We start from the raw sequence: 13,203 nt of genomic DNA on the forward strand, positions 1-13,203 counted from the left end.
TGGGACACTTGTTCCGTCAGTGGCAAGGGTAATCTTGTTTTACAGCTAGCCCTCTATCACTGTAAAAATGAAACAAAGTCATCTGACATAGTGTAGCTGCTGCAAAAAGACCTTGTATGAGGTTTAATTTCCTCAGAATATATTTTCCAACAGAAAACCAAAGCAAACCATACATTTCTATTAGTGTCATTACTGCCCTAGACCTCAAGAACATAAACCAGAGACGATGTGATGGCAAGACTTTATCCATACACAGTCAACCCAAAACTCTAAAAACTTATGCCCCTGTAAGAGAATGCTGCAGAGAAATATCAGATCCCTCCATCATCCTTCAGTTGCAATATCCTTCACTATATCTTCACCTTAACAGGTATGACCTGCCATTGCACTCACCAACTTTTGTTTGTCTATGAACCTGAAAGTGCCACCCTTTCCTGGGATGAAGATCCACTAACACACAGGTCTGGTTTGGGAAATCTGCTAAGGTTCCTTCCATCTACCACCCACCTCCCTGCCAAACTGAGGATGCCCGTGCTGGGGTCTGGTTCACATTGCTGCCCACCTCCAGACAGCAAAGTTAACACAGCTAGACCACTTCTACATAGTGTTATTTATGATGAACACAGCTATCTAAAGTGGTTAGAAATGAAGAGCTTTTTCATCTTCATTTGTTCACAACACATGTCAAATCAGAAATGCTCTCACCTGTAGGCCCTTTAAAATCGGAGCTTGTGCCACCACTACCTAGTGCTAATGTCATCTGGCTTAAAATGGTAATAGGAACTTAAAAAAAGCTGATCAATTAATTATTGGAGACCCTCAAGAAATAGGAAAATAGCACCCATAGGATTCCCTTCCTCCATCTCCTATGAATATTTCAAATATTAATGACATATATTTCCGGATATATTTTTAAAAGCTGCATTTTTGGAAGATGTCCTGGTGTGTACATACGCTGTGAACACAAAGTTATTTAGAAACTTACTTTTAATTATCAGACAAATCAACAAGTGCAATACTATACCATCGGAATGACTACAAACTCTATATAAAGAAATGGTGACCACCTCAGTAGAGTAGGAGTTAGCAGAGCAGAGGGCTCAGCAAAGAAGCGACTTGGGAAACTGAAGGATAACAAGATTATGTCTTGCAATTCCTCTTTTCAGCCATGATGTCTTACTCTACTTTTGAACTAAAAAGCAAGACAAAAGGTAAGGGCAGGGCTACAGAAAGAAACAAACCTACTGACTCTCTTGCTCTTTCCAAGTGTCTTAGCCCATTTCTGTCCAGAGCAGAGACTCTGCTCCTAGTGGCAGCAGGACACTCCTGACGGTCTTTGGAAAAGGAGACCATTACTATAATCCTTGTCCCACCAGTGAAAACCTTTTAGTACCTTCCAGTCGAAGTACCTTTCCAGTTCCCCTCCCATCTTCAGCTGTCCACGCTTACGGATCTCTCACTTCCAGTTTTGTGGGGTCTTTCTTATTTCTTTATTTTAATTATTTTTATTCTTTAATCTTACTTTTGTGAATTCCCTTACATGCAGAGCTTTGCACCACTGGTCAGGCCCAACCAGCGAAGCAGGTGAAATGACTTGCAGGATACAGACTTTAATAATTTCTCATTGTTTTCTTCCCCTGGCTTGTGCCCATTCCACCTCTGAGTGCACGAGGACATTAAACAAGTAATTCTGGGAGAACATGAACTGAAGAACCCTCGTTTCCCAGAGACTTATACTGAGGCTGATAATGAGCTGTAATTGAAACTTTTCTCATTACCGAGACATTTATATGGTCTCTCAACCATGTGAATCACTGTTTAATAAGAGGCAAGTTCATGTTACAGCCTTTGGGACACTTACAGGATCTCTCAGCCCTACCCAGCTGCCTGTTTTCATGAAATAACTTAATTATATTTGAGATAGACTTGGGTGAAACTGCCCAACAGCTTCAAAAGTTATTGGAGAAGTAAAGGAGACACAGCCAAGCATGATCACATAAAAGCCTGTTTCCATAGGAACCCAGAGGGAAAACAGCAATACAATTTGTGAAAAATTTCATTGCAGAGCCACTTTAATTGAAATTTTAAAAATATTTGACCAGCTTTAAATCACGTGCCATAACACACGCTACATTTCTCCTGCCTTCCTCCATTCAGTACCCTGTCAGCAGACCCCTGCCTTCACGTATCCTGCTCTCCTACGACCTGCAGGCACAAAAACTACTCTTCTTAAAGCCAGGAGATTGCTATGCCTGTATATTGTCGATCTCCACTTCAGATGGAAACTACAATGTTCTCAGAAAGACATGTCAACTACTACACTCCACTGCTGGCATACACGTTGGGCACACGGCAGAGCTAAAGACAGGTAGAGCCTGTACAAGGAGCAGGTTATGGTACCACCTGCTGAACAAAATGCGTCTGAGCGCTTGCGCAGATTAAAGACCTAGAGGCTGGAAATGTTGGTCTTTGGCCACCAAGGTCATTTGGGGCTGGGGCCAAGGAGCAGATGGCAACCTGAGTGAGGGTGGTGAAACACTTGGCAGGTGATGGAAACAGATTTTATATAGTAAAAACTGACACCTCTCTCTTCGTTATACCCTCTTCTGTGTTATCACCCATCTGAGCTACCGGCTCCTGTGGCCACAGTAACCGGCATTAAAAATTATGCCTATATACAACTCAATAAACTGAAGTGTGAGACCACCAAATGGAGGAAAACCACCGTGTGAACACTCGTAACGTCCAAGTAAGCGTCTGCCGTTGGTTTTCCTGGCCACACCTCAAAGCCCGTCTCTTGCTGGGTCCCTCTCTGCCATGAGCAGAACCACTGGACCACAGCATCCCTCTTCTTCTCCACCTCGGGCAGCCTCCCCGGACTCCCGCTCAGCAGCGACGCGGGTGCCGCGGGCAGCACGCTGGGGACGCGGCCAGAGCCCTCGCTGCGGCCCCGCGGGGCTCAGCCCGCCCGGCGGAGTCGAGGCCGCCCGGGAGGCGTCCGAGCAGCCACGGACCCCGAGGGGCAACCCTGGACCCGGAGGGGCAGCCGGGGAGCCCCGAGGGGCGCCCGCAGCCCCCGCGCCAACTTGTCCCGGGGCGCCCCCTCCCGGCCGGGGCGGGGAGCCGGGCTGGGGGTCGCCGCTCTCCCCCGCTGCTGGCCGGGTGCTGCTCCCCCCTCCCGGGCCGCTCTCCGCCTTCTGCCGGCCGTGCCAGGCAGCCTCTCTCTCGGCCTTCACTACCGGGTCAGGCGAGGCGGGAGCGGAGAGGCAGCGCCCGCCTCGCTCCGGCACCGACACCGACACCCCTCCTCCTCCTCCTCCTCCTCCTCCCGCCGCGTCCGTCCCCTCCCTCCTCCCTCCTCCCTCCCTCCCCGCTGCCAGTTTCTCTACAACTAGTACATCCACGCACAGGCAGGGTCCCGGCCGCCGCGGCTGCCATGGATATCAGCTAAAGCCGGACGGAGAGGGCAGAGAGGCGCTCCCCGACCCAGCTCCCCAGCCCCGCGGGGCCGCCGCGCCCTCCCTCCCGCCGGCCGGCAGCAGCGGCGGCCGCTCCCCGCCCCGAGCCTGCCCCGGAGGAGCCCGGCTGCCCCGGGGAGGGTGGGGAAGAGAGGGAGGGAGGGAAGAAGCACGGAATACAGGGAGGGAGTCGGGCAGAGCATCCCCACGGCAATGTCCAAGGGCTTGAAGAAGAAAAACCACTGGACGAGCCGAGTCCACGAGATCGTGATCGTGAGGAACCCGGAGGGGCAGCTGGGCTTCGAGCTGAAGGGGGGCGCCGAGAACGGGCAGTTCCCCTACCTGGGGGAGGTGAAGCCCGGCAAGGTGGCCTATGAGGGCGGCAGCAAGTTAGTGCCGGAGGAGCTGCTGCTGGAGGTGAACGAGACCCCCGTGGCCGGGCTCACCATCAGGGATGTGCTGGCCGTGATCAAGCACTGCAAGGACCCCATCCGGCTCAAGTGCGTCAAGCAAGGTAAGGCGGGCGCGGCCCCCAAATCCACCCCCCAACCCCCTCCGGGGGCCGGGGCAGGTCTGGGGGGGAGCAACTTTGTTGCTGCAGTTTGACTTTCCCCCTCCCCGCCGGAGCCGCCCCCTCCCTGCCGGCGGGGGGAGGATGCGAGCGGCGCTGCGCGGTGCCCGCAGCCGGGCGAATTAAATGTGCGTCAGTGACAGCGCTTCGCCATGCCGCGGGAGGGGACGGGGGGGCGGCGGCGGCGCCGGGCACCCCCCCTGCATCCCCATCCGCCGGCACCGGCCGCCCCTCCGGTGGCTGCTGCTGCTGGCGGCGGGGCCGGAGGAGCGGCCGGGGCCGGCTGCGGAGCGGGGCTCGCCCTTGGCTCCTGGGCTTGGGGGCAGGGGCTTGCCGCTGCTGCGCGCCGGGTCCCTGTGGCATCAAGGGCGGCTTTAGCATCTCTTAAGTGTCATTAGCGGAAAAGTCATTCATTTGATCCCCGGTGAAAACGATCGCCTAATCCCAGGGAACGGGGAGATCGGAAAAAAGTGGGAGGGAGAAGCAAGGAGAAACTTTCGGGAGAGAACGGTCTACTTTTGCCTCTCCTCGGTTACTCGTATTTATTTTTTGAAGTACTTGAATAGGTTAATGCATTTCCAGGAAAGTCAATAGAGAAGAGATGCCACAGATGCTATTTACATGCTTGTTTCTGTCCTCTTTAAACTATGCTGAGCTGGGCTGTCATCAGCTGAATGCTTGCAGGCGGTTTCTGGTACCCCAGCAGTGTTTCTGAAGCAGAGGAGCTGTGAGTCTGTAGGTGCACCTTGGACACGGATGGTGCAGCAGCTGCACACGCGTTGCTGGAGTGCGCATTTCAGCCGGGCACTAAACGCAGCCCTTGAAAACTTAGGGATTTCTGCAGTGGGCAGATCTTGGATGCCGTGCATCAGAGACGTTTGTGCTCTAACTATAGCTGGCAGCCTTTGCTAAGAGGACATACAGGAGAGTTCTTCTGACATTTGGTATAATTTTGTAATTTAACTTCCTCATTGAAACTGGTGGTTTATTGTTTAAATTTGTGATACTTCTGAATGCTTGAAAGATATGTCAGTTATAAGTTTATCCAAACATGGCAGAATCAGTAGAAAGAATTTGACTTTCACTCAGGCCTTCAGAATGTACTTTATGATATATTCATCTATCTACGTAAGGTCAAACCTCTAACTGAAGATACAATCTGGGATTTTTCTATTTGTCCTCTTGGGTAAGTTGAGCAATATGTTGTAGATCCTATCTTGATAGTCAGGCAATGCAGGGAGACAAAATAGTTTATGTGATAAGTGAAAATTAGAAATGAGTATAATGGATTCTGTCTTGCAGTATAGTGTCATCTCTGGTCACCTGAACTCCAGGAAACCTGCTTTGTACTTTTCTCTTTTTATCAATAATTTTAGTGCGATTGGTCTTACTGTGACGGAATTCAAAAAGAAGCAGCAGTGGAAGTGTCAAGAAGATAAGGGTACATTGTCTGTGAAGTTACTTAAATTCTTTTTTCTTTGCAGAAATCCTATAGATGCTTTACAGTAATGCCAGTTTAAGGTTATGTTCATTTACTATGTGAAACAGTCTCTGTCCCACCTCTTCACTGTTTTTGTAATATTTCTCTTAAAGCAATTACCAGTGATTCATTAATGTCTGCACCCTTAATAAAGATATCTGTCATACATGAATTAGGGACATTAGTCAGGCTTTTAGTCCGTGGATTACTGCAAGTTTCTTGAATGAGACATGAAGCATGCATTCTGAATTCTGCCTAGTTTATATATATATCTCCAAGGAGTTCTACTTCAGTATGTTAACACACTACGCTTTTGATGCGAGTCCTCAAAGCACTGGCCAGATGACTGCGTGTTTGGAAATGACAGTTCTGCAGAGATTCTTGGACTGAGAGAGAGTTCCTGGCTGGAATGATCTTTCATCCTTTACTTTGCCAAAGGGAGAGGCCTTCTGGATCCAACTTCCTATTTTTTTAGAAAAATGTCAATGGTTTGTGTATTTTACCTCCTGACTCCTCCTTCAGTGTCACTCAGTCTAATCTCTGCACCCCTGGATTACAAATCACAGACAGCAGGCGTCTCTTTACAGGAACAAATTACTATTCCTCAACTGTACTTTGCAGCAGAGTGTCGGAAAGAAAAAACTGGGCAATAAAATCTTTATATGTTTTTGTAACTTTTATTCTCCTTTTAATTATAAAACAACTTTAGCGTGCTGGAACAAGGTTGATGAGTTCATTATCATTGTTTCTGCATAATTTATCAATGATATCTCTGTAAATTAGAATAGTATGACCTTGAATGCACCATGTGACTGTAGCTGCTTCTTCAGTGCTGCCTAGGAATAAAGTCAGAGAGAAATATGAAGGTAGGGCACAACTATTTATAATGTGGTGCTTAAGAGACTGTGAGTATTTATCTTATTTGAAAGTTTTGAAGATTCACTTGCAGATGAAATCAGGGAATGGCTAATTCAGTTTACAGGAGTTAGCTTGGCTGTTTTGAAGTGTGGAAAATAAAGGTGCTTTCATGCTTTTTCATTATGTTGTGTCTGATTAAACACCCCTCTCTTTGAAATAATGAAACACTTATCACATTACGAGGTTAAGTACTTCTTTAAAATAAGTCCAATGGAATATTGCTGTTTTATGTGAGCTGAACATCTTGAGCTAAAAACATCTGGAATATTGTGTCCAGTTCTGGGCAGTTCCAGAAGGACAGGGAACTGCTGGAGAGGGTCCAGCATAGGGCAACGAAGATGATTAAGGGAGTGGAGCACCTCCCTTATGAAGAAAGGCTGAGGGAGCTGGGTCTCTTTAGTTTGGAGAAGAGGAGACTGAGGGGTGACCTTATTAACGTTTATAAATATATAAAGGGTGAGTGCCATGAGGATGGAGCCAGGCTCTTCTCAGTGGCAAACAATGATAGGACAAGGGGTAATGGGATCAAGCTGGAACACAAGAGGTTCCACTTAAATTTGAGAAAAAACTTCTTCTCAGTGAGGGTGACAGACACTGTAACAGGCTGCCCAGGGAGGTTGTGGAGTCTCCTTCTCTGGAGACATTCAAAACCCACCTGGACACATCCCTGTGTGACCTCACCTAGGCGTTCCTGCTCCAGCAGGGGGATTGGACTAGATGATCTTTTGAGGTTCCCCAATCCCAAACATACTGTGATACTGTGATATTAACTTAGAAATAACAATCATATAATGTAGGAGTTGCTGTATATCATCAGGAGAAGTAAACATCATGAGAAACTAATTAGCACTTCCACGTTATGATCTGACATACCACTCTCCTAAGTATGACTCCAAATAAACAAGATTTTAATGCAGGAAATTATTGCTTGGTTTTACATGGGGAGAAAAAAGTGTAAGAGCCATTATTATTATTATTATTATTATTATTATTATTATTATTATTATTATTATTATTATTATCATCATCATCATTATCATTATCATTATCATTATTATCATTATTATCATTATTATCATTATTATCATTAAAACTAATTGTAAGAATTCACAGAGAAGTATTCCTTAGAGACTATTTCCTGTTTGGGTTTTTTTTTGTTATTGTTTTCTTGCAAGCCGCTTATTGTGCTACTATTGGCAGAATCACAGAGATTCTCTTAAAACACGTGGGGCAAAATGTTGGCCCAGGTGACGTCAATGGCAAAGCTGTCCATCACATCAGATGAAGAAGACAGGATTTCCTCTGTAAAGTCCAATGTTTTTTTGAATATATACCTTTCAGCGGGATAATTTTGTACAGCAGTCAAATTAGTTTGGCATATTTGCAGATGTTACGTGTTCTTACCTTCTGCTGTCTCTGGTGAAGAAAAGAGCCTTACTGTTTCTGAAAAAAATACTTGTGAATTTCAAAGGTGATTGTTTTTATATGCAGAACAGTTCAGACTAAGTACTATCTTCTTCCCACAGATGCACAGATGCGTAGTTGTAAAAGTAGCAATGTGTTGAGGAAAGGAATCCTAATTTGGATAAGTAATCACACGGGGAAGAGTCATGTGAGGAGCAATGTTGTCTCCAGTTTCATGCTCTCTTCATCACTGCTGCCTCAGATCCACAGCATCTTTCTCCAGTAATTCCCATCAGTAGGTGATTCATGTCCGTGATGTGCGCAGACTCCCATACAGCTTTGGTTTTAGTTTGAAGAGTTGTAGGAGCAGCCCACTCAGTTATACTGCATAAACCACGGTCTTTATTCTTTGCATAGAGTTATAAACTTCCACAGATGCACTGAGCAGAATCCCAGTGAATCGTCTGAAACATGGATTTCAGAACTCGGGAGCATTGTAGCAGATTTTGTCCTGGAGCTGCTGCCTGACACGTCTCTTCCTCAAGGAAAATGGTTTGGACATGCCAAGTAACCAGGTGATCTTACCAACTGAGCAATTAAATTTAGTTTTAGAAGCATTTAGTTGTATGGCTGTTGGAAACTAGTAGTTGAACAATTTTCATATTTATATTGACACTTTCTCATGTCTCAGATTTGACTCTAAATCATCAGACTTGCTAAGCTTCAACCCATAATGCTTTAGCTCCTTATGCAAAAAGGCATTTAGTACACATGATGTAAGTAGGGACTTGAAACCAGTTTTGCTTTCTCAGTCTTATAACTTACTTAGGAGTAACTATACGTTGAAATGTTTTCCTGGCTATAGATGGATTTAAGCATATTTGCAAGTGGTTTCCCAGTCAGAAGATTTGGACCCTCTTTAGGCTGGAGACAAGAGTGCCAGTGTCTGGGCAGACTGGAGATCCGCATCCTCCGCATCCCAGTCCTGGAACTGGTGACACTGGTTTCCCAGCAAAGAGTAAAGGGACAGGACAGTATTGTCCCAGCACCCAGTGAATTGTGGCTCAGGGATTTAGTAACTTTGTAGTGTTGTGTGTTGTTTGTTGTTTTTTTGTTTAATGCGTTCATTTGTTAGTTTTGCAATTAAAATGTGGTTTACAGTTGGCCTTGTTTATATATCTATATATATGTGTATATATGTATATGTATATATATGTATATGTGTATATATGTTTATGTGTATATATGTATATATATGTATATGTATATATGTATATATGTATATATGTATATATGTATATACATAAAATTATACATATATAATTTTATTTTATTTTTAATTTAAAACTCTGTGTCAAGCCTTTCAACAGAGAAGTAGAGGAATGTTTTGGTTTTGCAAAGTTTTTCCCTGCTCATGTAAATACCATGTCAGATGGTTAAAATGTTACTATTTTGCTTCAGACTTTTTCATACACGTTTGCCTATAGATAGTTATGTTTAAGAAATATTTTGGATATTTAAGTTCATCAGTAATTCTCTTCTGTGTTCATTAAAATACTCCATGCATACAGATTGTCTTTTTGTGTTTTTTCTTCCTGGGTATCAACATATACTGTCTTCCAAGATGTGAATGTTGGATAAAGTTTTCTTCAGTACTATAAAGAACAATATTTTATACTAGAAAGCTGCATGATTTTCCTAAATTTAAAAAAAAAAAAAAGAATTACAAGCATCTAGCAAATACAAAACTCAAAGAACTATGAAAACCTGCATGGTTGCACTTCTGATATATAATGCAATGACAGTATTTGAAAATAAACTGTCCTTCATACCTACTCCTTTTCCCTAACTTGTGCTCATTAGAATTTTACTAACTCCAGAAATCAAATTCAGAGTTCTCTTTTTACCATTAGTTTATGTCATTCTTATGCTTGCCTGTCTTAATTTAAAGACCATTGAAGCTGACTTCTGACTCATGTAGCTGGTGATTTATTCTTCAGCTCCTCTACAGAGATTGTGATGTTTCATGTCAGGAACTCTGTGTGTTCACTAACGGTAGAATTATATTCATTGGTCTTTTTCCTTCTCTGAGAATTACAAATGTGTCATTAAAGGATGGGGCCATGACTTTGCTAATACATCATTTCCTTGAAGAAATGAAATAATTGAGACTGTTTGGCTTATTTCTGTTGAGTCACATATGGTAAAGTTCATCTCACACTAACACCTGTCCATCTGCTGATACTGTTGACATCAAAGGCAAGTACTGGCATGAGTGGGTAAAATTACATCTGACTTATTTTATGTATCCTGTAGCCTCACCTGCATTAATTCAGCGTTTCATGAAAGATATGGATTCTGAGCTTTTGCTTTCAGTGTTCATGATTTCTTGCTCCTTATACGTAAGGACCTCCTTTCATAATGTGAAAGAATTGATAAATTATTCATCTACAATTTTTTTTGTATACAAGCAGTGGTGTATATATGGAAAAAGTGCTCCTTCAGAAGGGATTTATGTGAGCAGGTGGTCATAACTGTGATTTAGAAAGAGTGATGGAGAGAAAAGGGCTGCAGTGATTGTAGAAGCAGATGTTTCTTGTTCTTCGTCATAGAGGTGTCAACAAATTTAAAAAAGGGAAACTTTTTTTGCTGGAGAGCACCAGGGCAAGAGTTGAAGAGCATAGTACTATTGCTTGACTGTGTTAACATTCTGGAAGCATTTGTTTGAATTCCATACTTATAATATGTGTTTACAAATATATGAGTATATATATACATCTCTGTTTTGTTTTTTGTTTTTTGTTTTTTTGGAGAGCTATGGGTAGGGCTTTTTATCTGTAGGTTGAGAGTGTGTAAGACTTTGTGTAGTATTGCTACACTACAGTATAGTATGTATGCTATACTATAATATATAACTATATTTATAGGCCACAACACTAGTCTAGATTGTTTTTCATAGAAGTTTCGATGCATATATGTAAGGTAGTCACAATGAACAGTATGTGCAGTGTGGCACAATTTTCTGCAGTAGGAAATAAAATCATCATAAACTTTGGAATAAGATTGACCAGCTGCCTACCCAAGCAGGTGCAATCTATAGCACGGAGTTCGGAGGTATTGATTTCAGCAGCAAAGTGCTTATCTATCTTCAGTTTTTGTTACTGAATTTCATTGCAATGCTGGCCTTAACTAAATTTTCTAAAATCACAGAGGCGGTGATTGCAACAGTGTCTCTTCAGCACACCTAATTTATTACAAATCAGCTTTCTTTCAACCTCATAGAGATCTACCCAGTGAGAAAGTGTAATAGTCTTGATGACCACTTGTAAAGCTTTCTCCCTGTAGGCTGAAGCTACCACAGTGGAAAAGTGGAAAAGCAGATGGAAGCAAGACAAAAGGAAGACAGCGAAGGGCTTTAATGAAAAGGAATTTTACCTAACATTCCTAAACTGGACAAAAATTCTCACTGGTAATTGATAATCTCTAAAACAATACTTACGGTTTGAATGTTCTTTTAACAGTAGCGTAAGAAGTCTCATTTATTAAAACCTCCTATCCATAATTTGGACTCTTCAGTAGAAGTTTAGTTGACAGAAGGCTGTTGTTTGTTTATATCTGCCATATATTTACCCCTTTTACAATATGTAAATGAACCACAAATGCATTATTTCTGCATTCAGTGAGCACAGGCAGATTGCTGGGATCCAGACAGCTTAATCAAAAGTTGTGTTGCTGTCAACACAGCACTTGCAGGTGTCTTCTGATTCATATATGTTACGATTAGTAATATATGAATAATGCTGTTTTGGTTTGCTTATCAGCTTCAGATCTTTCTCCTGGATGTCTTTGATTATTTCCACAATTCACAAACTAAAGATGAAGAAAAGACAAGGAACAAAATGGAGAAAGTTAAATGTGGGAGAGAAAGTCCCAGGAAAAAAAAATCAGAGATTCTTAAACTAAACTATTACTGGTTTTAGAAATCACATATTCTGTCATATTCAAGAGAGACTGTACAGCCCTGAGGAGGTTCTTTAGCACAGGGAAAATCAACACAGAGAACATGCATTTCCCAGATCTGTCTTAGTTCCTCAAAATATGTTGAAATATCATGCTGAGCAAAAGATGACTCTCTAAAATACCCACAATTGATTCATTCCAATGAAAAAATTGTCTTTATTATTCTTTAGCTGAAATCATGAGTTGCTATTAATGCATTAATATGTTTCTGTCCCAAGTTCCTACCAAAGCAGGGTGAAACAATGGTGCTTCCTGAGAAAGGGGGGGGGAAACACTTATTTGTGTTGGATGACACATATTTGTGTAGCGTGACTTTCATACGTTTGTGACAGTCTTACAAAACAGAGATTTACCAGGTGGTGTTGAGTTACCATCACTCCAGAACTGCATGTGGGTCCTGCTGCTGAGGTGGCACCTTGACCTCCCTGTTTCACTTTCTGCATCCTCCTTCTCTGGAACTGAAATGGTTGTGGTGCCATTGACCTTCAGAAGTAGTGCTGGCCCACAAGCACTGAGTAACTTCTGTGCCTTTATTTTTTCAGACCTCTGACCTTAGGAAGCAAGGGTTACAGTTCAGGTGTTCAAGACCATGTGAAAATGGAAGAAAAACCCAAACATGCCTGTGTTTTATCATCTGCAGATGAAGCAGAGGGGCTATGTCCACTAGCAGAAAAAATCCATAGGTGAAGTAACAGCTGCTTACATTTCTGTTAGTTTGTTGAGTCTCTTGAATCATTCTTCATTCAGATCAGTGTCCTTCAAGGAGCTCCCCCATATACCTTTTATTTCCTGGAGTTCACTGTGACCCTTTCAAGCACTGTGCCTTTCAGGTCTGGCATTAGCACCAACTAGTTCATTCTGAGCAGTAAGATATTTCTGCCCTCCATGCTTGAATTTACTTCAGAAAGCATGCAGAAACTTGTTTTGACCCAGAATTTTGGCATTCCATGATTCCAGATCATTCCTGTTCTGAGGGGAGCAAGCCTGGTGTAACAATCTCCCATTGTCCCTGGTCTGGAAGATACGTGACACAGCCTTGACAACATATGGTAGTCTCTATAGCCATTGGTGCAGTCATTTTATTGAATTATCCAGAATTATTAAATTGTTCGCAGAGTCCCCAGATTATCCCACTGGGGTCCAGGGTTTTCCTTTGGGAGTCTGTTAGGTCAGACACTGAGAACAAAATTGAAGAAATATTGTGTCCTCAGTATGCAGAAAAAAAACCAACCAAACATTTTATAATTATGAGTGGTGCTGATAGATTTCCGATGAATAGCAGAACAACTGGTAAATAATAGTAGCAATATAATGAGCAAAATTTTCTACACTGTATACTAGGAAGTAAATTG

At 43.0% G+C, this 13,203-nt stretch overlaps 1 protein-coding gene across 4 annotated transcripts in view; it reads left to right on the forward strand.

The window, feature by feature from the left end:
* Nucleotides 1-3,485: 3,485 nt before the first annotated feature.
* MAGI2 (membrane associated guanylate kinase, WW and PDZ domain containing 2) overlaps nucleotides 3,486-13,203 on the forward strand; it is a 741,411-nt gene continuing 731,693 nt past the window's right edge. For all 4 annotated transcript variants that reach the window (XM_082044483.1, XM_082044484.1, XM_082044485.1 and 1 more), the window contains exon 1: nucleotides 3,486-3,972. In XM_082044483.1, the coding sequence (XP_081900609.1) occupies nucleotides 3,672-3,972 (301 nt within the window). In that variant the 5' untranslated portion in view covers nucleotides 3,486-3,671. The remainder of the gene's footprint in view (nucleotides 3,973-13,203) is intronic.

This window comes from Streptopelia decaocto (genome assembly GCF_964273445.1).
Source record: "Streptopelia decaocto genome assembly, chromosome: 1".
In the NCBI taxonomy this organism is placed as follows: domain Eukaryota; kingdom Metazoa; phylum Chordata; class Aves; order Columbiformes; family Columbidae; genus Streptopelia; species Streptopelia decaocto.